Source organism: Mustela putorius, unplaced genomic scaffold (assembly GCF_011764305.1).
Source record: "Mustela putorius furo isolate JIRA1106 unplaced genomic scaffold, ASM1176430v1.1 tig00003983_pilon_pilon_pilon, whole genome shotgun sequence".
Classification (NCBI taxonomy): domain Eukaryota; kingdom Metazoa; phylum Chordata; class Mammalia; order Carnivora; family Mustelidae; genus Mustela; species Mustela putorius.
Genome location: NW_025422123.1, coordinates 16,008,249 through 16,035,242, shown reverse-complemented (window position 1 = coordinate 16,035,242; position 26,994 = coordinate 16,008,249). Strand labels below are relative to the sequence as shown.

Below are 26,994 nucleotides of genomic sequence, written 5' to 3'. Positions count from 1 at the left end.
TCCTTCTGGTCCAGTGTGTTATTCAAAGCCCTTGTTTCCTTGCTGATCTTCTGCTTAGTTGATCTGTCCATTGGTGTGATTGGGGTTTTGAAGTCCCCTACTATTATTATAAATATTTTCTTTAATTTGGTTATTAATTAGTTGAAAAAATTAGCTGCTCCCCAAAATAGGAGCACAAATACTTATAATTTTTAGATCTTCTAGTTGGGTAGACCCTTTAAGTACTATCGTACAGTGGCCCTCTTCATTCCTTACTATAGTCTTTGGTTTAAAGTCTAATTTGTCTGATATAAGGATTTTTTTAAAGATTTTATTTATTTATTGGACAGACAGAGATCACAAGTAGGCAGAGAGGCAGGTGGGGGTGGGGGGAAGCAAGCTCTCTGTGGAGCAGAGAGCCTAAAGTGGGGCTCAATCCCAGGACCCTGAGATCATGACCCAAGCAGAAGGCAGAGGCTTAACCCACTGAGCCGCCTAGGCATCCCTGATAAAAGGATTTCTACCCCAGCTTTCTTTGGATGTCCATTAGCATGATAAATATTTCCCCACCCCCACTTTCAGTCTGCAGATATCTTTAGGTCTAAAATGAGTTTCCTGAGAGTGCATATGGATCAGTCTTCCCTTTTTAACCAATCTGATATCCTGTGTCTTTTGGTTGGAACATTTAGTCAATTTACATTTAGAGTAACTATTGGAAGATATGAATTGAGTGCCATTATATTACCTGTCATGTCCCTTTTTCTGTAGATTATCTGTTTCTTTCTGCTCTCTGTTACTCTTGGGCTTTCCCTTTGCTTGCAGGACTCCCTTCATATTTTTTCCAAGTTTGGCATGGTGGTTGTATATTGTTTCAGGTACTCTGGTAGCTCTTTATCTCTCCTTCCATTCTGAATGACAACCTTGCTGCATGTTTTTCTCATTTAATACCCTGAATATATCATGCCAGCCTTTTTTGGCCTGCCAGGTCTCTGTGAATAGGTCTGATACCAGTCTGATGTTCCTGCCCCTGCAGGTTAGGAATATCTTGTCTCAAGGTACTTTCAGGATTTTCTCTTTCTCTTTGAAATTTCCAAGCTTCACTATTATATGTCAGTAAGTTGATCTATTTTTATTGATTTGGGGAGCCTGTTTCCTTACCCAGATTAGGGAAATTCTCAGCTATGATTTTCTCAAATATACGCTCTGGCCCTCTAAACTTTCTTTTCCTTGGGTACCCCAATAATTCTGGTATTGTTTTGTTTTGTAGAATCGCTAATTTCTCAAAACATCCCCTCATGAACAATTAGAATTTTTCCTCTTCTCCTCAGTTTCCCTCCTTTCCATCAATTTGTCTTCTATGTCACTTATTCTCTCTTTTGCCTCATTTACCTGAGCTGTTAGAGCATCCAATTCAGACTGCATCTCAGTTAGAGCATTTTTAATTCTGACCTGATTAGATCTCTTTTCTGTACTAGGAGATTCTCTAATGTCTTTTATGCTTTTTTCAAGCCCAGCTACTAACTTTATAATTGTTATCTAAATTCCAGCTCTGACATTTACTTATATCTATATTGCTTAGATCTGTAGCAGACAGTATTACCACTGTTTGCTGCTGTTGTCGTTGTTGTTCTTAATTCCTCCTTCTAGTCATTTTTCCCAGAAAAGAATGGAATGAGTGAACAGAATCAAATAATATCAACCACGACCCAAAGATATACACAGTAGACAAGCCAAAGAGGTCAGAAACAAATAAACACAAACAAAAAACAAAGAAAAGAAAGAAAGTACGGAAAAGAAAAGAAAACAGAAAGAAAAAAAAAGAAAAAGAAAAAACAAAGAAAGAAAAAAAAGGGGGGATGGAGAGAGAATATAATCTCACAGAGTGGATAAAATAGGGTGATCTGCTTGGTCCTGGATGTATTTTGGTCTCTGTGTTAGAAGACACTAAATCTCAAAGTTGTAAAGAAAGCAAAACCATATATATATATATATATATATATATATATGCATATATAATAGAATAGAGTGCAAGTCACAAATGAAAACTATATCTATAAAATGTAAATGTAAAAAATGAAAGTTAAAAAAAGACTTAAAACCCAAGAGTTGATAGAGAAACTAGTTGAAAAGGGAAAAAAAAGGTGGAAAATTTTAAATTGAAAGGTAAACGAATCAGGAGAAAAAACATCAAACTATATAGATTATTTTCCCATAGTACTGGAATTTTGTAGTCCTGTGAGGTCCGTAAACTTGCTGTTCACCTCTTCTTCCAGCTGCTTTTCTGGGGATGGGGCCTGCTGTGCTGATTCTTAGGTGTTTTTGCCTGGGCAGAGTTGCAACGCCCTTGTTAGGCAGCCAGGCTCTGTGTAAACTCTTTCTGGTTGCTCTCTGTGGATTTTGTTCCTTGAGGGTTTTGTGCCACACCTCTTTAGAGGACCAAAATTTAAATGGCCATGCCCCCATCTCCAGCCCCAGAGTTAAAAGATTGTTCTTCAACAAACCCTCAGGGATAAGCAGTCTTCCCTTTCATGAGTGCCAAACTCTGCAGGTTTCTGTGGTGCACAACCACTCCCTCCCTCCCTGGGAGAAAGTTGGGGGTCACAATATTCCTGTATTTTTGAAGGGCTCCCACACTGAGAGCTTTCTTCCAATGGTGTAGGCAACTGCCCCATGTCTCCCAGGGGAAGTTGGAGGGTCCCCACATTCCTGTCCTCTACTAGGTCCCCACACAGAGACTGGTCACCTTCGTCCCCGCTCACAGTTTATGGCAAACTGAGCTGAGATCGCCTCTTCCCAGTTTCACTAACCATAACCAGTTTCCCTGCTTCAATGTTTGGGAACTCCACCAGCTCAGACACCCATGTTCTTTCCATGATGCCAGGGATCCTGAGATAACACTGTCCCACCTAGAAATCCCCCCCATTTCACACCTGAACACCTTTTAGGCAAGAATGTCTCTGTCACTGGGCAGATTTCTGAGCGTTCACATTTTGGACTCTGGCTATATCACTTTCCAGTGCCACCTTTTGAAGCCTTCCTTCCCCCACAGCTTTTCTTCTGGTATATCCCCTCAGATTCACAGCTCCACACTTCCTAACTTGCCAAAAAGTGGTCTCTTTTCTACTCGTAGTGTTCCAGATATTTTTCTTACATTTCAGGTTGAATTCATGGGTATTCAGAATAATTTGATAGTTATCTAACTAGATTCAAGGGACCAGATGAAACAAGGTCCCCTCCTATTCTTCCACCATCTTGTTCTCTTCCAAAATAGACTTTCATTTTTTTATTTTCTTAAAGATTTTATTATTTACTTATTTGGCAGAGAGAGAGAGACACAGTGAGAGAGGGAACACAAGCAGGGGGAGTTGGAGAGGGAGAAGCAGGTTTCCTTCCAATCAGGGAGCCTGACACAGAGCTCAATCCCAGGACTCTGGGATCATGACCTCAGCCGAAGGCAGATGCTTACTGACTGAGCCCCCAGATGCCCCCAAAATAGACTTTTAAACAAAGAGTGTAACAAAAGACAAAGGACACTATACAATAATAAAAAGGACAATCCAAAAAAGGATATAACAATTGTAAATATTTATGCAGCAAACATGGAAAACCTACATTCATAAAATAGTTAATAATAAACATAAAGGAATGAGTTGGTAGTAGTATAATAATAATAAGGGATGATAACACCCCACTTGCATTGATAGAACATCCAAACAGAAAACCAACAAGGAAATCAGTGGCTTTGAATGACAACAAAATCCAGATGGATTTAACAGATATATTCAGAGCATTCTATCCTAAAACATCAGAATACACATTCTTTTCAAGTATAGATGGAATTTTTTTCAGAATAGATCACATATTAGTCCACAAAACATGTCTTAACAAATTCAAAAAGATCAAGCTCACAACATGTATCTTTTTTTACCACAACATTATTAAACTAGAAATTAACCACAAGAAAAAAAATCTGGAAAATCCACAAACACATGCAGATTAAATAACATGCGACTAATGAATTGATAAACCAAGAAATCAAAGAAGAAAATCTTTGGGATGCAATAAAAGTGCTCCTAAGAAGGAAATTTATAAGAATACAGGCCTATCTCAAGAAGAAACAATAAAAATTTCAAATAAACAACATAACCTTACACCTAAAGGAGCTACAAAAGAAGAAGAACAACAGCAACAACTAAAAACCATCAGAAGAAAGAAAATTAAAAATATCAGAGGAGAAATAAGTGATAGAGAATCCAGAAAAACTATTAAGCAGATCAAGGAAACTAGGAGGTATTTCTTTGAAAAAATCCAAAATTGATAAACTTGTAGCCAGATGTATCAAAAACACAGAAAGGACTCAAATAGATAAAATCACTAATGAAAGAGGAGAAATAACAACCAATAGCATGGAAATGCAAATAACTGTAAGAAAGTATTATGAAAATCTATATGCCAACAAATTGTACAATCTATGAGGAACGACTAAATTCCTAGAAACATAAAACTTACAAAAACTAAAGTTAGAAGAAGTAGAAAATGTGAACAAACCAATAACCAGCAATGAAATTGAATCAGTAAGCAAAAAATCTCCCCCCAAAAAACAAAATCCAGGACCAAATTGCTTCACAGGAGAATTCTACCAAACAATTAGAGAGAAGTTAATACCTATTTTTCCCAAACTATTCCCAAAAACAGAAGAGGAAAGAAAACTTCTAAATTCATCCTATGAGACTAATATCACCCTGACACCAAAATTAGATAGACACCAGAAAGAAAGACAGAAGAAAGAAAGAGAGAGAAATAACTACAGGCCAATATCTCTTATGAATATATATGCAAAAATCCCCCAACAAATACTAACAAACCAAATCCAAAAATACATCTAAAAAACCATACACCATGAAAAAGTAGGATTTGAATCCAAGATACAAGGGTGGTTCAATATTGACAAAATCATCAACATGAATCATCACATGAATAAGAGAAAGGATAAAAAACATACAATCATTTCAATAGGTACAGAAAAAAAATTGACAAAGAACATCTATTCATCCTAAAAAGCCTCTGCAAAGTAGGTCTGGAGGGAACATACCTCAACATAATAAAAGACTTATGTGAAAAATTCACAGTTTTGGTGAAAATGGTGAGAGCTTTCCTCCTTAGCTCAGGGATAAGAGAAGGATGTCCACTCTCACTACATTTACTCAACAGACACCTAGAAGTGCTAGCCACAGTGGTTAGAAAGCATAAAGAAATAAAAGCCAAATGGGTAGGGAAGAAATAAAACTCTGATAATACTCTATATAGAAAACCCTGAAGACTCCTCCATAGAACTATAAGCACTGACACATGAATTCAGTAAACTCATAGGATACAAAATCAATGCACAGAAATCTGTTGCATTCCTATATGCTAATAATGAAGCAGCACAAAGTCAAAATAAGAAAAGAATTCCATTTATAATTGCACCCAAAACAGGAAAATATCTAGGAATAAACTTAACCAGAGAGGTGAAAGGGCCAGTACTCTGAAAACCATAAAACACTGGTGAAAGAAATTCATGATGATGCCAAGAAATGGAAAGACATTCCATGCTCCTGGGTTGGAAGAACAAATGTCTATACTACCCAAAGCAATCTACAGATTGCATGCAATCCTTATCAAAATACTAACAGCATTTTTCACAGAACTAGAACAAAGAATCCTAAAAGTTGCATGGAACCACAAAAGACCTCAAATACCCAAAGCAGTCTTGAAAACAAAGGGAAAAAAAAAAAAGGCAAAACTGGAGGTATCACAATTCATTACATTACAAAGTATATTACAAAATTATAGTAATGAAAGCAGTACGGTACTGGCATAAAAACAGGCACACAGATCAGTAGAACTGAATAGAAAATCCAGAAATAAATCCACAATTATATGGTCAATTAATCCTCAACAAAGGAGGAATGAATATACAATGGGAAAAAGGCAGTCTCTTCAGCAAATTGTATTAGGAAAATCCATTGCAGCCACATGCAAGAGAATGAAACTGGACCACTTTCTTGTACCATATGCAAAAGCAGACTCCAAAAGGGTTAAAGACCTAAATGTGAGACCTGAAACCATAAAAACCCTAGGAGAGAGCACAGGAGGTAATGTCTCTGACATTGGGTGTAGGAACATTTTCCTAGATCTGTCTCAAGGTAAGGGAAATAAAAACAAAAATAAACTATTGGGACTACAACAGAATAAAAAGCTTCTGTACAGCAAAGGAAACAATCAAAACAGTAAAAGGCAGCCTCCTGGATGAGCAAAGATATTTGCAAATGACATATCTGATAAAGAGTTAGTCAAAATATTTAAAGAACTGGTACAACTCAACATCCAAAAACAAATAATTTAATTAAAAATGAACAGAAGACATGAACAAACATTTCTCCAAAGAGGACGAGAATGGCCAAGGGATACATGAGAGGATGCTCACTGGCACTCATAATCAGCAAATGCAAGTCAAAACCACAATGAGATATCATCTCCTGTCAGAATGGTTTTAAAACATGGCAACTTGTTGGCAAGAATGTGGGAGAAAAGGACCCTCTTGCACTGTTGGTGGAAATGCAAACAGTATAGCTCCTGTGGAAAACAGTGCAGAAGTTCCTCAAAAAGTTAAAAGTGGGGCTATTCTAGGATTCAGTGATTGCACTATTCAGTATTTACCCAAAAACACTAATTCGAAGGGACGCACACAAACTTACGCTTATAGCAAAATTAGCCAAACTATTTATAGCCAAACTATGGAAGCAGCCCAAGCATCCACTGGAAGATGATTGGATATAAAAGATGTGCCATATATATACAATGAAATATCATTCAGCCATAACAAGAATGAAATCTTGCCATTTGCAACAACATGGATGGTGCTAGAGAGTATAAGGCTTGGTGAAATAAGTAAAAAACAAATAACACATGATTTCACTCAAATTTGGAATTTAAGAAATAAAACAAATGAGCAAGGGGAAAAAGAGAGAGACAAACCGAGAAACACATTCTTAAATGTAGAGAACAAACTAATGGGTACCTGGGGAAAGGTGGGTGGGGAGAATGGGTGAAATAGATGATGGGGATTAAAGAGTGCACTGACCAAGATGAAAAAAATAAAGTGATTAAAAAAAAAAAGAGAGAGAAAAGAAAGGAAGAAACTGTCTTTACAACTCTAAAATGATTTTTGTAGAAAATCCAAAGGAATCTACTAAAAAAGCTACAAGAACTAATAAGCAAATTTAGTAAGGTCACTTGTTTATGGGTGGAGGGCGAGGGGAGCATCTTACATATAAAGTAATAAGGTAAGAATTAGAGTGGACTTCTCTGAAGAATCATGCAAGACCCTAGCCCTTAGCTCTCAGGCATTTTCAACACTGTGCCTCTCAGCTCAGCACATTGCTAACCTTTGGTTTTACATGAATATTTAGAAATACCCATACTGTTCCTTTCAGTAGATGGGGATATGTTTTCAAGTGACTCAAAACCTACAAGCTGTTTTCTGTTCCAGATTTGCCCTCCATACCAACTTCATCATCAACACTTTTTTTTTTAATCTCTTCACATGCCAACTTTTGTTCTATTTCTGCTGTTCTAAAATTAATATGGGAAATTGCCACCACGTTCTTATTTTTTCTGTCACCAATTTCTCTACTCTGCAAATCACCCTACATAGAGTTATTGGGTAGAATTTTCTTTGTTTTTATTTAAGTTCCAGTTAGTTAACATACAGTGTAATATTAGCTTCAGGGATACAATATAGTGATTCAGCACTTTCATACAATAGCCAGTGCTCATCACAAGTGCGATCCTTCATTCACGTCTCCTATTTCATACTTCCCCCAACTCACCTCCCCTCCGATAACCATCAGTTTGTTCTCTGTAGTTAAGGGTCTTCTTCTTGGTTTGCCTTCCTCTTTTTTTTTTTTTCCTTTTGCACTTATTAGTATAACTAAGTAATATTCCATTTGGTAGTTTTTATAAAATAATATTTGATCATAAATTTTCCCAGTTATCTAAACATCAGTGAATTTACTTTCCCATGTTATACAAAGAAGCAAATCTCCTCAGATTTCTATGCAAAATTATCCCAACATTTTAAATAGGGTATCATTCTGACTTACATACACCTTGTGATACATTGATTTGTCTGTTTTGCCCTTCCAAACAAGTGTTAAAACTTTTTTTCTGATAAAGTCATATGCATTTTTCAAAGGAAATTTTTTATCCAGATAATATTTTTACCCAGATTTTTACCAAGATAATATTAACTCGGAATTTTTACCCAGATAATGTTAACTCAGATAATTTTTATTCAGATATTATTAACCCAGAATTCCCAATTGTTGTAGATATTCCCTGTTCCAACTACTTAGCACTAAACTACACTACCTGAGAATGTTCGTATGTATGAATTTTTCCTATATTACTGTAAGTCTTAGAGGAAAGAGATGATGCGTGTTTTTCTCTGCATTCCCTAAGAATCTAGGTCAACTCAATATTTATTCTCTCAACAAATATTTATAAATTATTACTTAGATAATTTGGATCATGCTAGGCTTTTGACATATAGCAATAATCAAAGGAGATATAATCCGTTTCTCAAATATATATTTACTCACAATATCTATCACTACAACACTCAAGTTGCTCTCATTCTGACATCATCTATGGAAACAAGTAATAATTATAGGTATGGTGGCTCCCAGAATGAAAAATAAGATATCCATGGTAATTTATAGACTATTACAGGATGACAATTGATTGTGTTGCACTAATTTTTAAAAAAAAAATGTACTATGAAATTCTATTTATAAATAAGTGAGTAGCAACTTTGTAAATATAAGAATTTGAACTGTTAAATTAGTAGTCTAAGCAAGATACAGTGAAAACATGAATACAGCAGTGAGAAAGATCCAGGGATGGATTTTGTAAACATTCAGAAAAGAAAACTGTCAAAAGTTAACTTTGATTGAACGGAACCAATAAGATTAAAGCAGGTTACTATAACCTCTAAATTCCATTTTTTTTTTTTTTTTTAGTTAATGGTATTTGAACTGAAATAGCAGTAAAAGAGAACTAAAATAATGTTTGTGCATTGGTCTCTTGGAATTTTAACATTGCCAGGGGAAAATGACACTCAATATTAGAAGATAGCGTTACAGTTAATAATTGTGCATAGATGAGTCTCAAAGGTGGGAATGAAAAGTTCAAGCCTCTTTGCAGGGGTAGAGTCAGTTAATATGTGATGGGTGTTGATCCTCGGTTTGTCATCCAAACCTATCTGCTATGTGATGAGTTAATTCATTCCTTTAAATCTTGAAAACAACTAAGCATAGGGGGAAATGCATCCATTACTCATCTGCCCTCTGTGAAGAAAAGGGCAATACATCTTCAACCAGTGCCAGATATACCTACTGAACTTGAAGCCACCAGCCTTGGATTAGGAATTCTGGGCATTTTCCTAAGACTTGCTCTTGTTACTCTTAATTGAATTTATTTTCTTTTTTTTTTTTTAAAGATTTTATTTATTTATTTGACAGGCATATCACAAGTAGGCAGAGAGACAGGCAGGTAGAGAAGTGGGAGGAAGCAGGCTCTCCGCTGAGCAGAGAGCCCCATGTGGGGCTCGATTCAAAGACCCTGAGATCACAACCCCAGCTGAAGGCAGAGGCTTTAACCCACTGAGCTACCCAGGTGCCCCTTAATTGAATTTCTTAACCACAAAACTGTTCTGGAAGGGAAGAGAGGCATCAAGAACACTAGGTGTTTATGAGCAAATCTACAAAATGCCAACTTTATGTAACCCTGAATGCACTTAGGGGACTACACTAGTATTGTATTGCAAACTTAATTGTCTGTGGATTTTTACCAATCTGCTCTTTAAATTCTGACCTGTGTTAATTCAGGAATTCTTCTCTCTACAAGAACGCGGCCTTTTTCAACCACCCCCTGTGCATTTCGAATCCTAGTATTATCTCCATCTTCTTCCTCCTGTTCAAGTGGGCGAACAGACATTTCCTTTCCTCAAGGGAAGCTGTGCAGGATTTTGTCAGCGCTGCGTCACAGGGAGACGGGACAGTCGTGAGAATTCAGTAAGCTGACGACTGCGCTGAAGGCACAAAGCCGCGTGACGTCGCTCGTCGCTCACACCTGCTTGGATGGGTATTTTACTCTCTCTGTCCGACAGCGAGCAGCCACCAGTCTCTGGCTCCGGTCCCCACTGTGGGAAGATCGGGGCTCTGGAGCCAGGGTAAGAATTGGAGCAGTCTGGGAAAGGAAATGACCAGGGCCTGGGAGGTGGGGTGAAAATGATAGAAAAAGATCGGTGAGCTGAGGGGTGCTGTGGTCCTCCGGGCCTTTTCTGACACTCTGGTGGACATATCTGCTGATTCAGTGCATATGGACAGCTTTAAGTTTTGTTGATTATCTCCATTCCACCAAAGACTTCCAATATGCCTCTCATAGATGTTTATCCTATTGAAACTCTGTCTTAAAATATTAATCATTACATTTCTATGAAATGCTTGGATTCATAGCAGAAGACAAGTCTTGTAAATGAGGAGTTCATGAGGTCATATTAAGAACTTTAGTTCTTACTTGTGTTTTGAACCCACAGTTATAAGAAACTGTGTATTGCAAATTATTAGACTTATAGCTGTTGACTCTACTGGACTGTATGTCATCTACTGGCTTCCAGGAAAAGACATGAAGACATATAGGTGTGATTCCAAATCCTTGTAGTAAATGCTTATTATGTGGGTGACTACTTATAGATATTATCTTATAAAGAGTGTATATATATATATGGGGACCACCTGGGTGGCTCAGTTCCTTAAGTGGGGACTTCACTTTTATTTCACTCAGGACATGATTTCAGGGTTATGGGATAGAACCCATAACTCCATGTGGGCTCCATGCTCAGTACTAGGAATCTGTCCCTTTCCCTCTGCTCTCCACCTAAGCCATGGTGCTCATTCTCTCTCTCTCCCTTTCTCCTCAGATAGATAGAAAAACAAAATATTTTAAAATTTTTTCTAAAAAAGAGTGTATAAGGATTTAGGAGTCTGGAAAATATGCTGATAATCTAAGGAAGTCAAGTGAATTTCCTTAAGAAGGTCACTTTTTGTTATTTGAAGGAAATACCGAGACATCAAAACATAATCTGATCTCAGAAGTATATTATGGTCTTAATGGGTGACATCAAATAAATACAGGAAAATATTGGGGTAATACTAAAAACATAGTGTTTTAAGTTTGTGACAGAGGTTATTGATACTACCTGTTTATTCGTCCCATCTTTATTTTAAATATCATTTTTTCCTTGTTCTAGGATTATCAAACTGAACACCATGATCTTCCTACAGACACCTTAGAACTATGTCATCTCAGTCTTAAAACACCTGCAAAAAAGTGCACAGTACTTTTCCATTAGTAAGTAGCAAGGAAAAAAATGGCTGCAAACTTTTCAACTATGTATGAATGTGGGTTTTGTCATTGTTTTCACTGATGCAATAAAGATGATTATAGTTTGGGTAATGAGGGTGGGGGAAAGGAGAGTGGTAGGGAGGAATATGTGGGATCTTGGCCTACTGAATTATGTAATTGTGGGTCATCTAATGCAATCCCATTGAAGGATTGAGCCATACAATATTATCAGGCTAATCTATATGTCTGTAAGTGAGCTGATAAGGATACAAATGTTAGATCCTTTTTCTTAAAGTTAGCCAGAAGATTTCCAGTAGAAGTGGGCCTTGAACATTTGAATCTCTGATTAGATTATGCTGATTTTTCCCTATGATACCCAGAAATAAAACAAGTCTTATAAACACTTCTAAAATTAGCAACTTAAAATCAAACACCATGCATTCATGGAAAGATCTTATGAACATAGCAAACTACTGCATATTGTAAAGGATTATGATAAAAATATTAATAATTTACATATGTTATTATTTGTCAGTCATTGTATTAGGGGCCTTATGTATATTATTCCATTCACTTTTTCAAAGCAAAGTTTTTGATATGATAGTTCACATTTTACAGAAGAGAAAATTGAAGATCAGGATTTTCCAAAACTGATGGTTTCCAAAGACTATGCTCTTAAGCAGTATGTCATAAAAAGTTGGTAACTGGGATGTAAAAGAAAGCGGAGCCTTTAGCTATAAGGTAGCATCCTGGTTAACTTCACAGTGATTAACCAGTCTTCAGTAGTTATTATAAAAATGCTAAGCCAAATCCAGAATCTTCAGTAGTTATTATAAAAATGCTAAGCAGAATCCAGATTTTTGTGTGCTTGGTAAAAGAAGAGGGCTGATTAGGGAGGGAAATCATGTTGTATTAACTCATGTTAAAGAGATACCACCTCACGCAGGTCAGAATGGCTAGAATGAACAACTCAGGAAACAGCAGGTATTGGTGAAGATGAGAGAAAGAGGAACACTTTCACACTCTTGGTAGGAATGCAAACTGGTGCAACCACTCTGGAAAACAATATGGAGGTTCCTCAAAAAGTTAAAAATAGGGCTACCATATGACCCCGCAGTTGTACTACTAAGTATTTATCCAAAGGTTACACAGTGATCTGAAGGGGAATGTGTGCCCCAATATATATACCAGCAATGTCCTCAACCGCCAAAATATGGAAAGAGCCCAGATGTCCATTGACAGATGAATGGATAAAGAAGATGTGCATATAGGGACGCCTGAGTGGCTCAGTTGGTTAAGCAGCTGCCTTCGGCTCAGGTCATCATCCCAACGTCATGGGATCGAGTCCCACATCGGGCTCCTTGCTCCGCAGGGAGCCTGCTTCTCCCTCTGACTCTACCTGCCACTCTGTCTGCCTGTGCTTGCTCTCGCTCGCTCTCTCTCTGACAAATAAATAAATAATCTTAAAAAAAAAGATGTGCATACATATGTACACATGTATATATATATATACATGTGTATAAGTAATGTGTATATTGTAATATATACATGTGCACATATATATACATGTGTACATATGTATGCACATCTTCTTTATCCATTTATATGTCCATATGTATATATATATATACATAGATGTGGACTATAATATATATATATATATCCATATGTGTATATATATATATATACATATATATGGACTATTACTCCATATTATGGAAAATTACATATATATATAGGAGTATTACTCAGCCATCAAAAAGAATGATATTATGCCATTTGCAATGACATGGGTGGGACCAGAAGGTATTACACTAAGCAAAATAAGCCAGTCAGAGAAAAACAAATATCCTATGATTTCATTCCTACTTGGAATTTAAGAAAAAAAAATGAACATAAGGGAAGGGGAGGAAAAATAAATACAAACAGAGAGGGAGACAAACTGTAAGAAACTCTTAACTACAGGAAACAAATCGAAGGTTGCTGAAAGAGAGGTGGGTGGGGAATGGGGTGATTGGGTGATGGGCATTAAGGAGGGCACATGATGGACTGAATGTTATATGCAGCTAATGAATCACTAAATTCAACCTCTGAAACTAATAATACCATATATTTAATTAAATTGAATTTAAATAAAAAGATTTTTTTAAAAGTGGTATGTGTACCAGTCTTTGGAAATGCTTTCCTAAAGGATAAAAAAGAACCTGCCAGTGCTGTGAAAAGAAGTAAACCGTAGTTGAGACTAAGTTAAACAAATGTGAAGAATAAAGCTGAATATAATTGATGAAATCTGTTGCCACTTTGACATCACAATTTCAAATTATTTTCATAGTATGTTCTAAAATTATTGCTTGTTCTTTTACTTGTATTTTAATACAGTGATTGAATAAACAGGTAATCCAGTTTCATTAAAAAGACAGTTTATAACAATGTAATATGCAAAAACTATTGAATCATGCACTTTAAATGACTGAATTGTATGGTATGTAAATTAGATCTCAATAAAGTTTGTCTTATTAAAAACTTTTTTAAAATACTGTATGGAAGCAAGGTAATGTCAAAAGCCATGTCAGACAGCTAGCAATGAAATTTGAATATACTGGTGTGAAAAATTCTGTTTCAGAAATTTACTGACTTAGATTTACTTGCACAAACAGAAATTGCTAAAACAATAGATTTAAGATATATTGTGCTCTAACCTCTTCTCCACTTTCCTTCTTTCTACAGATAAAGCAAATTCCTACTTTGAGAACCAACAGTAAGTGATAACTCATTTATTTTAATGTGAACACTTTGTGTCAGTCATTTTTGTTTTGCAAATGGCAAAATTATATACTTAATACATTTATCCATAATTTCCAAAACTTTATGGATAATTTTTTATTAAAAGAATCGAGCTAATTTTACTCTTTTCTCACTTTATCAATTTGAAACTTCCTTACATTTAATCTTGAGAGATAATAAAAATAATTCTCAGGTTTATGACTTTGAAACAATTATTCTAGAACTATCTTTACTAGAAGAAATGTAAAAGTATGACAATTTGTGTATATTATTAATGATTTTTACTATAAACATGTATGGTTATGTATTAATACAGGGGTTTTTAAAATAAGAATAAGAGTGCCTCCAGTGACTACGAAATGATTTTGCTTTTCTCCGTTGAAACTATGTTCCTTTTTATGTGTATTGACTTTGACATTATGCTGATGGAAGGCTAATTTCTGAAGTTACTTAAGAACTTACTATTGGAATAGGTAAATTAACTGTTTAACACTCAATTTCTTCAGCTGTAAAATATAGTCATACCCACTATAGTATGATGATGACATTAGATGCAAATTTTGCTTTGCATGGTCAACAAATGGTCAGTCTTTCCCTTTTATGAGCACATTATTGAGGATAAAGGGAATACATGGAGCAGGTGTCAATTGTCTACTATTTACAAATCAATAAGGCCTAGGAAGTACCATAAATAAATTGTTTAAGATATTCTTTCTCTTCAAGAATTTGGAAATACTAAACTCAAACAAACAAACAAAAAACGATCAATGCATTATTCCTTTAGTTTACAAAGTGAGTAACTTAGACGACTAATAGCCAGAAGATAAGTGTTTTTTTTTTTTTTTAAACTTAGTGGACTTGTTGCTTCATCTAAAGGACCAAGAATTTTTTTTGGAAACATTGAGAAATGACAACATAGACAACCCAAAATGAGTGTCTTTTAAAAAGTTAGTGAGGATATTAAATAACTTTTGTACCAAATCATGGATTCAGCAAATTTGAACGGGCTTGATTTTCAATAAAATATTTGTGTTTTATTTTTTTATACTGGGAAATTTGAGATACAGACAAGTATAAGTAATAAAATCAAAATAACTTTTAATCCCTCTACCAGGGAAATAACCACTAATGAAGTGTTTGTATATTTATTTTTTTATTTTAGAGAGAGAGAGAGAGAGTGAGAATGCATGTGAACATGCACCTGTAGGATGGAGGGGCAGAGGGGAGGTATAGAGACAAAGAGGTTCCATGCTTAGCACAGAGCCCCACATGGGGCTCAGTCTCATGACCCTGAGATCATGACCCAAGCTGAAATCAAGAGTTGGATCCTTAACTGACTCAGGCACCCAGGCTCCCTATATATTTATTTCTGTGTAATTATAATTTTGGAGTCTTGATTAGAATCATGTGTAAATAAAAGAACAAACAGTTTTACTTTTTTTTTAAGATTTTATTTATTTATTTGACAGACAGAGATCACAACCAGGCAGAAAGGCAGGCAGAGAGAAGGAAGAAGCAGGCTCCCCACTGAGCAGAGAGCCGGATGCAGGGCTCTATCTCAGGACCCTGGGATCATGACCTGAGCCGAAGGCAGAGGCTTTAACCCACTGAGCCACCCAGGCGCCCCCAAACAATTCTTTTTATAGAGCAGAGCAAACCAAGAGACTGTGCATACAGAAAATAATGTTTTCCCCAAAATTGTGATGAATAATCAATGCAGTATCATAATTAACTCAAGAAATCTGTATTTTCCACATTTTTAATGAACTTAGGAGGAATAGAGTTGGTCAGAAATATAATGACATGTCCCTAGCCTTTATATGTATACTTTAAGAGCATCAGTCAAGTGTTTCAGTTTATTTTTTATTGCCCCTATCAATAACAAAGTTGATTCTACTATGATTCTAATGCAACCAAATAAAAATCTTCTCTTGTTACATTTTTTTAAATGAATTTGGGAATTACAGTTCCTTTGAACTAACCAAGATCACTATATTGGCTTTTACTCATAGTTAGAGGTCCATGTGCTATATGTTTTAATGCAGAATTTTCTTCTCTTTGACTTCCCAGAAATGGCTTTATTCCCAGTAGTGTTGTTTCTGGCCATTCTGCTGCTTCCATCTCTACCCACAGAAGGAAAGGTAAACTTAAACAAGAAAATCTTTCTAAATCTATCCACGCAACTTTGTGGGATGGTTGGGTCCTTTGAGAGGAGAAAGGGAAAAGTGTCTGGTATATCACAAAGTACTCACTGGTGGCTCAGATCACTTAACACAATATCTTGATGAGAGTCTATGCTGAGCTCTCCAGTACCCACTGGTCACATGTGACTATTGAACACTTACACTGCAGCTTATCCAGAACAAAATATACTGTAGTACACATGCTAGATTTTAAAGATTTAGTGAAGAAAAAGAAGAAGAAGGAGGAGGAGGTGGAGGAGGAGAACAGGAAGAAGAAGGAGAAGAAGAAAATATGTCATTAATAACTTAGATATTCAGTACATGATGAAATGATATTTTGGATAAATAATTCAATAATGTATTAGGTTCTCAAGATTGTTGTAAGAAATGAGTGCAAATTGGGTGACTTAGAACAACAGAAATTTATTTTCTTACAGTTCTGGTGGCCAGAAGCCTAAAATCTTTGTGTCAGCAAAGCCACACTCCCTCTGGAGGATCTAGGAAGGAATGTGTTCCATGTCTGTCTTTTAACTTATGCTGGCTTTGACCAATCATTGTGATAACTAGGCTTGTAGCTACATCACATATTCTCTGCCTCCCCTTTCACATCACCTTCTCCTCTCTGTGTCTTTCATATGGATACTTGTCAATGGATTTTGGTCTTACTTAGATAATCCAGGATGGTTGAATCTTGAGATTCTTAACTATATCCAGAGAAGGTCACATTGACAGATTCTGAGGATTAGGATGTAGACATATTATTTTTGTAGACTATTAGTCAATCCATTAAAAGTAAAATTTATTGCTTAAAATAATGTCAATATTTTTTTAAAAATCATACATTATGATAAAATAGGATTTACTCCCAAAATACAACAGTAGTTCTATATTTACAAAATAATCAATGCAATATGTCACATGAATAAGAGAAAGGATAAAAAACATACAATCCTGTCAATATATACAGAAAAAGCATTTGACAAAGTGCAACATCCATTCATCATAAAAAGCCTCTTCAAAGTAGGTATAGAGAAAACATACCACAACATAATAAGGGCCTTATGTGAAAGACTCAGAACCAACATCATATTCAATGGTGGAAAAGCTGAGAGCTTTCCCTCTTAGATTAGCGACAAGACAAGGATGTCCATCCTTACTACATTTACTCAACAGAGTCCTAGAAGTCCTAGCCATGGCATTTAGAAAACATAAAGAAATAAAAACCATCCAAATTGGTAAGGAAGAAGTAAAACCCTCACTATTTGCACATGACATGATACTGTATATAGAAAACCCCAAAGACTTCTCCAAAGAACTATTAGCACTGACACATGAATTTGGTAAACTCATAGAATACAAAATCAATGTGCAGAAATCTGTTGCATTCCTATATGCTAATAATGAAGCAGCACAAAGTCAAAATAAGAAAAGAATTCCATTTATAATTGCACCCAAAACAGGAAAATATCTAGTAATAAACTTAACCAGAGAGGTGAAAGACCAGTACTCTGAAAACCATAAAACACTGGTGAAAGAAATTCATGACCCATGCCAAGAAATGGAAAGACATTCCATGCTCCTGAGTAGGAAGAACAAATGTCTGTACTACCAAAAGCAATCTACACATTGCATGCAATCCCTATCAAAATAATAACAGCATTTTTCACAGAACTAGAGCAGATAATCCTAAAAGTTGCATGGAACCACAGAAGACCTCAAATACCAAAAGCAGTCTTGAAAACAAAGGAAAAAAAAAGGCAAAACTGGAGGTATCAAAATTCATTATAAGTTATATGACAAAATTATAGTAATGAGGGGAGTATGGTCCTGGCATAAAAGCAGACACACAGATCAGTAGAACTGAACAGAAAATCCAGAAATAAATCCACAATTATATGGTCAATTAATCCTCAACAAAGGAGGAATGAATATACAATGGGGAAAAGGCAGTCTCTTCAACAAATGGTGTTAGGAAAATAATCCATTGCAGCCACAAGCAAGAGAATGAAACTGGACCACTTTTTTTTGCATATTCACAAAAGTGGTCTCCAAATGGGTTAAAGACCTAAATGTGAGACCTGAAACCATAAAAAAAAAAATCCTAGGAGAGAGCACAGCAGGTAATATCTCTGACATCGGCTCTAGGAACATTTTTCTAGATTTGTCTCTTGAAGCAAAGGACACAAAAGCAAAAATAAACTATTGGGACTACAACAGAATAAAAAGTTTCTGCACAGCAAGAAAAATAAAAGAAAAAGAAAATAAAAACACTAAAAAACAATGTCCTGGATGCGCAAAGATATTTGCGTATGACATATTTGATAAAGGGTAAATATCCAAAGTATTTAAAGAACTGATTCAACTTAACACAAACACAAAACTAATTCAATTAAAAATGGATAGAAGAAAAGATGGCGGAGAAGTAGCAGGCTGAGACTACTCAACTAGCAGGAGATCGGCTAGATAGCTCATCTAAAGATTGCAAACACCTGCAAATCCATCGGCAGATCGAAGAGAAGAAGAGCAGCAATTCTGGAAACAGAAAAACAACCACTTTCTAAAAGGTAGGACTGGCGGAGACGTGAATCCAAAGCAAGGGGAAGATAGACCCCGGGGGGAGGGGCCTGCTCTCGGCAAGAGGCGGAGCAACGGAGCACAAAATCAGGAATTTTAAAAGTCTGTTCCACTGAGGGACATCGTGCCAGAGGCTAAACCAGGGCGAAGCCCACATGGGGTCAGCGTGGCTTCAGGTCCTGCAGGGTCACAGAAGGATCGGCGGTGTCTGAGTGTCGCAGAGCTTGCGCGTATTGGAACAGGAAAGCCGGCTACAGAGACAGAGCCGACAATAAGCTCGCAGCTCTGGCTTACCTTGAAACAGCCACAGGCTCGGTGAGCTCGGAGCGCAGAGGTCAGGCAGACGGGAGTAACTGGGCGCTGTTCTCTGAGGGTGCACTGAGGAGTGGGGCCCCGAGCTCTCAGCTCCTCTGACCCCGGAGACCAGGAGGCCGCCATTTGTATTCCCGTCCTCTGGAACTCTATGAAAAGCGCTCAGGGAACAAAAGCAGCTGAAAGCAAACCCGAGCGGATTACTCTGCCCGGCCCCTGGTAAGGGCGGTGCCATTCCACCTGGGGCAAAGACACTTGAGAATCACTACACAAGGCCCCTCCCCCAGAATATCAACAAGAAATCCAGCCAAGACCAAGTTAACCTATGAAGAAGTGTGGTTTTAATACCAAGGAGAGCAGCGGAATTCCAGAGGAGGAGAAAGCAAAGCACGGAACTCAAGGCTTTCTCCCTGTGAGTTTTTTTAGTCTTGCAGTTAATTTAATTTTTTTCTTTTTCATTTTTTTTTATCTCGCCTTCTGTTAATTTTTTTTTAACTTTAACCCTTTTCTTTTTTTAACGTTTTTTAACTAGTTTATCTAATATATATATTTTTTCTTTTTTATATTTTTCTTTATTCGTTTTCTTTTTCTAAATTCTTTTCTTTTCTTTTTTCTTTTTTTTTTCTTTCTTCCTTTTTGAACCTCTTTTTATCCCCTTTCTCCCCCCTCACGATTTGGGATCTCTTCTCATTTGGTTAAAGCATATTTTCCTGGGGCTGTTGCCACCCTTTTAGTATTTTACTTACCCCTTCATATACTCTTATCTGGACAAAATGACAAGACGGAAAAATTCAACACAAAAAAAAAGAACAAGAGGCAGTACCAAAGGCTAAGGACCTAATCAATACAGACATTGGTAATATGTCATATCTAGGGTTCAGAATGACAATTCTCAAGATTCTAGCTGGGCTCGAAAAAGGCATGGAAGATATTAGAGAAACCCTCTCGGGAGATATAAAAGCCCTTTCTGGAGAAATAAAAGAACTAAAATCTAACCAAGTTGAAATCAAAAATGCTATTAATGAGGTGCAATCAAAAATGGAGGCTCTCACTGCTAGGATAAATGAGGCAGAAGAAAGAATCAGTGATATAGAAGATGAAATGACAGAGAATAAAGAAGCTGAGCAAAAGAGGGACAAACAGCTACTGGACCACGAGGGGAGAATTTGAGAGATAAGTGACACCATAAGACGAAACAACATTAGAATAATTGGGATTCCAGAAGAAGCAGAAAGAGAGAGGGGAGCAGAGGTATACTGGAGAGAATTATTGGGGAGAATTTCCCCAATATGGCAAAGGGAACAAGCATCAAAATTCAGGAGGTTCAGAGAATGCCCCTCAAAATCAATAAGAATAGGCCCACACCCCATCACCTAATAGTAAAATTTACAAGTCTCAGTGACAAAGAGAAAATCCTGAAAGCAGCCCTGGAAAAGAAGTCTGTAACATAAAATGGTAAAAATATTAGATTGGCAGCTGACTTATCCCAGAGACCTGGCAGGCCAGAAAGAGCTGGAATGATATTTTCAGAGCACTGAACGAGAAAAACATGCAGCCAAGAATACTATATCCGGCTAGGCTATCATTGAAAATAGAAGGAGAGATTAAAAGCTTCCAGGACAAACAAAAACTGTAAGAATTTGCAAACACCAAACCAGCTCTACAGGAAATATTGAAAGCGGTCCTCTAAGCAAAGAGAGAGCCTACGAGTGGTAGATCAGAAAGGAACAGAGACCATAAACAGTAACAGTCTCTCTAAAGGCAATACAATGGCACTAAATTCATATCTCCCAATAGTTACCCTGAATGTTAATGGGCTACTTGCCCCTGTCAAAAGACACAGGGTATCAGAATGGATAAAAAAACAAAACCCATCTATATGTTGCCTCCAAGAAACTCATTTTAAGCCCGAAGACACCTCCAGATTTAAAGTGAGGGGGTGGAAAAGAATTTACCATGCTAATGGACATCAGAAGAAAGCAGGAGTGGCAATCCTTATATCAGATCAATTAGATTTTAAGCCAAAGACTATAATAAGAGATGAGGCAGGACACTATATCATACTCAAAGGTTCTGTCCAACAAGAAAATGTAACAATTTTAAATATCTATGCCCCCAACGTGGGAGCAGCCAACTATATAAACCAATTAATAACAAAATCAAAGAAACACATCCACAATAATACAATAATGGTAGGGGACTTTAACACTCCCCTCACTGAAATGGACAGATCATCCAAGCAAAAGATCAGCAAGGAAATAAAGGCCTTAAACGACACACTGGACCAGATGGACATCACAGATATATTCAGAACATTTCATCCCAAAGCGACAGAATACACATTCCTCTCTAGTGCACATGGAACATTCTCCAGAATAGATCACATCCTCGGTCCTAAATAAGGACTCAACTGGTATCAAAAGATTGGGATCATTCCCTGCATATTTTCAGACCACAATGCTCTAAAGCTAGAACTCAACCACAAAAGGAAGTTTGGAAAGAACCCAAATACATGGAGATAAACAGCATCCTTCTAAAGAACGAGTGGGTCAACCGGGAAATTAAAGAAGAATTGAAAAATATCATGGAAAAAAATGATAATGAAAATACAATGGTTCAAAATATGTGGGACACAACAAAGGCAGTCCTGAGAGGAAAATATATAGCGGTACAAACCTTTCTCAAGAAACAAGAAAGGTCTCAGGTACACAACCTAACCCTACACCTAAAGGAGCTGGAGAAAGAACAAGAAAGAAACCCTAAGCCCAGCAGGAGAAGAGAAATCATAAAGATCAGAGCAGAAATCAATGAAATAGAAACAAGAAAAACAATAGAACAAATCAATGAAACTAGGAGCTGGTTCTTTGAAAGAATTAATAAAATTGATAAACCCCTGGCCCGACTTATCAAAAAGAAAAGAGAAAGGACCCAAATAAATAAAATCATGAATGAAAGAGGAGAGATCAGAACTAACAACAAAGAAATACAAACTATTATAAGATCATACTATGAGAAACTCTACGCCAACAAATTTGACAATCTGGACAAAATGGATGCATTCCTAGAAACATATAAACGACCAAAACTGAAGCAGGAAGAAATAGAAAGCCTGAACAGACCCATAACCAGTAAGGAGATTGAAACAGTCATTAAAAATCTCCAAACAAACAAAAGCCCAGGGCCAGATGGCTTCCCAGGGGAATTCTACCAAACATTTAAAGAAGAACTAATTCCTATTCTCCTGAAACTGTTCCAAAAAATAGAAATGGAAGGAAAACTTCCAAACTCATTTTAGGGGGCCAGCATCACCTTGATCACAAAACCAGACAAGGATCCCATAAAAAAGGAGAGCTATCGACCAATATCCTTGATGAACACAGATGCGAAAATTCTCACCAAAATACTAGCCAATAGGATTCAACAGTACATTAAAAGGATTATTCACCATGACCAAGTGGGATTTATTCCAGGGTTGCAAGGTTAGTTCAACATCCGCAAATCAGTGTATGAGATACAACACATCAATAAAAGAAAGAACAAGAACCATATGCTACTCTCAATAGATGCTGAAAAAGCATTTGACAAAGTACAGCATCCCTTCCTGATCAAAACTCTTCAAAGTGTAGGGATAGAGGGAACATACCTCAATATCATCAAAGCCATCTATGAAAAACTCACTGCAAATATCATTCTCAATGGAGAAAAATTGAAAGCTTTTCCGCTAAGGTCAGGAACACGGCAGGGATGTCCATTATCACCACTGCTATTCAACATAGTTCTAGAGGTCCTAGCCTCAGCAATCAGACAACAAAAGGAAATTAAAGGCATCCAAATCAGCAAAGAAGAAGTCAAATTATCACTCTTCGCAGATGATATGATACTATATGTGGAAAACCCAAAAGACTCCACTCCAAAACTGCTAGAACTTGTACAGGAATTCAGTAAAGTGTCAGGATATAAAAATCAATGCACAGAAATCAGTTGCATTTCTTTACACCAATAACAAGACAGAAGAAAGAGAAATTAATGAGTCCATCCCATTTACAATTGCACCCAAAACCATAAGATACCTAGGAATAAACCTAACCAAAGAGGCACAGAATCTTTACTCAGAAAACTATAAAGTACTCATGAAAGAAATTGAGGAAGACACAAAGAAATAGAAAAAAGTTCCATGCTCCTGGATTGGAAGAATAAATATTGTGAAAATGTCTATGCTACCTAAAGCAATCTACACATTTAATGCAATTCCTATCAAAGTACCATCCATCTTTTTCAAAGAATGGAACAAATAATTCTAAAATTTATGGAACCAGAAAAGACCTCGAATAGCCAGAGGGATATTGAAAAAGAAAGCCAATGTTGGTGGCATCACAATTCCAGACTTCAAGCTCTATTACAAAGCTGTCATCATCAAGACAGCATGGTACTGGCACAAAAACAGACACATAGATCAATGGAACAGAATAGAGAGCCCAGAAATAGACCCTCAACTCTATGGTCAACTAATCTTCGACAAAGCAGGAAAGAATGTCCAATGGAAAAAAGACAGCCTCTTCAATAAATGGTGCTGGGAAAATTGGAAAGCCACATGCAGAAAAATGAAATTGGACCATTTCCTTACACCACACACAAAAATAGACTCAAAATGGATGAAGGACCTCAATGTGCGAAAGGAATCCATCAAAATCCTTGAGGAGAACACAGGCAGCAACCTCTTCGACCTCTGCCGCAACAACATCTTCCTAGGAACAACGCCAAAGGCAAGGGAAGCAAGGGCAAAAATGAACTATTGGGATTTCATCAAGATCAAAAGCTTTTGCACAGCAAAGGAAACAGTTAACAAAATCAAAAGACAACTGACAGAATGGGAGAAGATATTTGCAAACGACATATCACATAAAGGACTAGTGTCCAGAATCTATAAAGAACTTAGCAAACTCAACACCCAAAGAACAAATAATCCAATCAAGAAATGGGCAGAGGACATGAATTGACATTTCTGCAAAGAAGACATCCAGATGGCCAACAGACACATGAAAAAGTGCTCCATATCACTCGGCATCGGGGAAATCCAAACCAAAACCACAATGAGATATCACCTCACACCAATCAGAATGGCTAAAATCAACAAGTCAGGAAATGACAGATGCTGGCGAGGATGCGGAGAAAGGGGAACCCTCCTACAGTGTTGGTGGGAATGCAAGCTGGTGTAGCCACTCTGGAATACAGCATGGAGGTTCCTCAAAATGTTGATAATAGAACTGCCCTATGACCCAGCAATTGCACTACTGGGTATTTACCCTAAAGATACAAGCGTAGTGATCCAAAGGGGCACGTGCACCTGAATGTTTATAGCAGCAATGTCCACAATCGCCAAACTATGGAAAGAATCTAGGTGTCCATCAACAGATGAATGGATCAAGAAGATGTGGTATATATACACAATGGAATACTATGCAGCCATCAAAAGAAATGAAATCTTGCCATTTGCGACAACATGGATGGAACTAGAGCATATTGTGCTTAGCGAAATAAGTCAAGCAGAGAAAGACAACTATCATATGATCTCCCTGATTTGAGGAAGTGGTGATGCAACACGGGGTCTTAAATGGGTAGAAGACGAATCAATGAAACAAGATGGGATTGGGAGGGAGACAAACCATAAGTGACTCTTAATCTCACAAAACAAACTGAGGGTTGCTGGGGGAGGGGGGTTGGGGGAAGGGGGGTGGGATTATGGACATTGGGGAGTGTATGTGCATTGGTGAGTTCTGTGAAGTGTGTAAACCTGGTGATTCACAGACGTGTACCCCTGGGGATAAAAATATATGTTTATAAAAAATAAAAAATTTTAAAAAATGGATAGAAGACATGAACAAACATTTTCCAAAGAAGGCCTACAGATGGCCAATGGACAGGTGAAAAGATGCTCAGCAGCACTCATCATCATGGGGATAGAAATCAAAACCACAATGAGATGTCACCTCACACCTGTCAAAATGTCTAAAATCAATAGCACAAAAAACAACTTAGTGGCAAAGATTTAGAGAAAAAGAAACAAGTGTGCACCATTGTTGGGAATGCAAACTGGTACAGCCACTGTGGAAAATTATATGGAGGTTTCCCCAAAAAATTAAAAATAGAATTTCCATATGATTCGGTAATTTCATTACTGGATATTTACACAAAGTATATCAAAACAATAGTTAGAAAAGATATATGCTCCTCTATGTTTCTTGCAGCATCATTTACAATAGCCAAACTATGGAAGCAGCCCACATGTCCGCTGATAGATGAGTGGATTAAGATGTGATATATGTGGATGGTAGTTAGGTAGATAGCTAGATGATAGATAGAATAATGTGTATGTGTATATATGTATATATAATGTATATACTGTGTACATATATAATGAAATATTATTCAGCCATAAAAAGAATGAAATCTTGCCATTTGCAACAATACAGATACAGCTAGAGAGTACAATGCTAAGCAAAATAAGACAGAGAAAGACAAATAGTATATGATCTCACTTATATGTGGAATTTAAGAAGCAAAACAAATGTGAAGAGAAAAAGAGAGAAAAAACAAGAAATAGACTATTAACTATACAGAACAAATAGATTGTTACCAGAAGGGATGTGGGTGAGGGGATGGTGGAAATAGGTGACGGGGATTAAAGAGTGCACTTATCATGATGAAACAACATTTTTAAAAATTATAAAATAAATTAATATCACTTGATTCTTTTACTTTTTTAATTTGACCACCAAAAAGTTAAAAATACATGTTATGCTTGAGTTATTTTTCTAATGAATGCAATGGTCTGTGATTTAAGAAGCTAATGATAGTCCTCTCTCCACAAGATCGTTTCCCATTTCTTTTATTTAATATGCTTCAGTGCGATCTTAAAGAGAACTAACAAAACATAACTTTAAATTAGCACTACTTCATATATCACCACATTTAATTTTCATCCTTACTGCATGATAAAGTTATACTTATTTTTTACATTAAAAAAATCTACCTCTAAAAGTCTTAGTGTTTGTTTTGCTTTCTTATTCATGCTCAAAAATGCTTGATATGTGAAGCCTACCTCTTGAATTCAAACCTTTTAATTTGAATAAACTATATTGCTTAAATAATCCCAAGACCAAGATCAGTCATCCTTTCAACGACTGGAGGGTAGGTTCCCGTATAAAATGTTTATCTCTTGATCAGAAAATCTCTTGAATGTGAGGAACTCTGGTCATTGCTGTTTCCCTATCTGTAATTCCGGGCATACAGGAAGATATCCCAGGACCAGAGACTAGTAGGACTAGAACTCATCAGACCAGAGAATTCTGCCACTGGGTGAAAACTTATTTGGTATTCAGAAATACAGATTATAATAAAATAGATAATAATATCTACTGTAATAGGAATAAGTTTACTAGGGTATTGAATGAAATTTGAACTCCTGAACATTCTTTCTCTAAATACATTCCAAAAAAAATATTTCTTTAAATACAGACTATATCAGGTCAAAGTTCCCTTAAAGTCTAGGGTGAATCTTGAACTCCACTCTGATCCCACCTGCTGCAACCTGATCAAATATGAATGAATATGTCTTAAAGTTCCTGTTGTGTGCCTTTGTGGTTATAAAATATTATCACTCATATGTCTACAAGAATCATAGAGAAGGTCCAGGAAACCATATAAGGTAGAA

At 36.6% G+C, this 26,994-nt stretch overlaps 1 protein-coding gene across 1 annotated transcript in view; it reads left to right on the top strand.

Annotated features, from left to right (window-relative positions):
* The first annotated feature begins 10,029 nt into the window (after window positions 1-10,029).
* LOC101677276 (cysteine-rich secretory protein 2) overlaps window positions 10,030-26,994 on the top strand; it is a 28,897-nt gene continuing 11,932 nt past the window's right edge. The window contains exons 1-4 of the mRNA XM_004771895.3: window positions 10,030-10,255; window positions 11,336-11,436; window positions 14,158-14,188; window positions 16,285-16,355. Of these exons, the coding sequence (XP_004771952.1) occupies window positions 16,287-16,355 (69 nt within the window). The 5' untranslated portion in view covers window positions 10,030-10,255; window positions 11,336-11,436; window positions 14,158-14,188; window positions 16,285-16,286. The remainder of the gene's footprint in view (window positions 10,256-11,335; window positions 11,437-14,157; window positions 14,189-16,284; window positions 16,356-26,994) is intronic.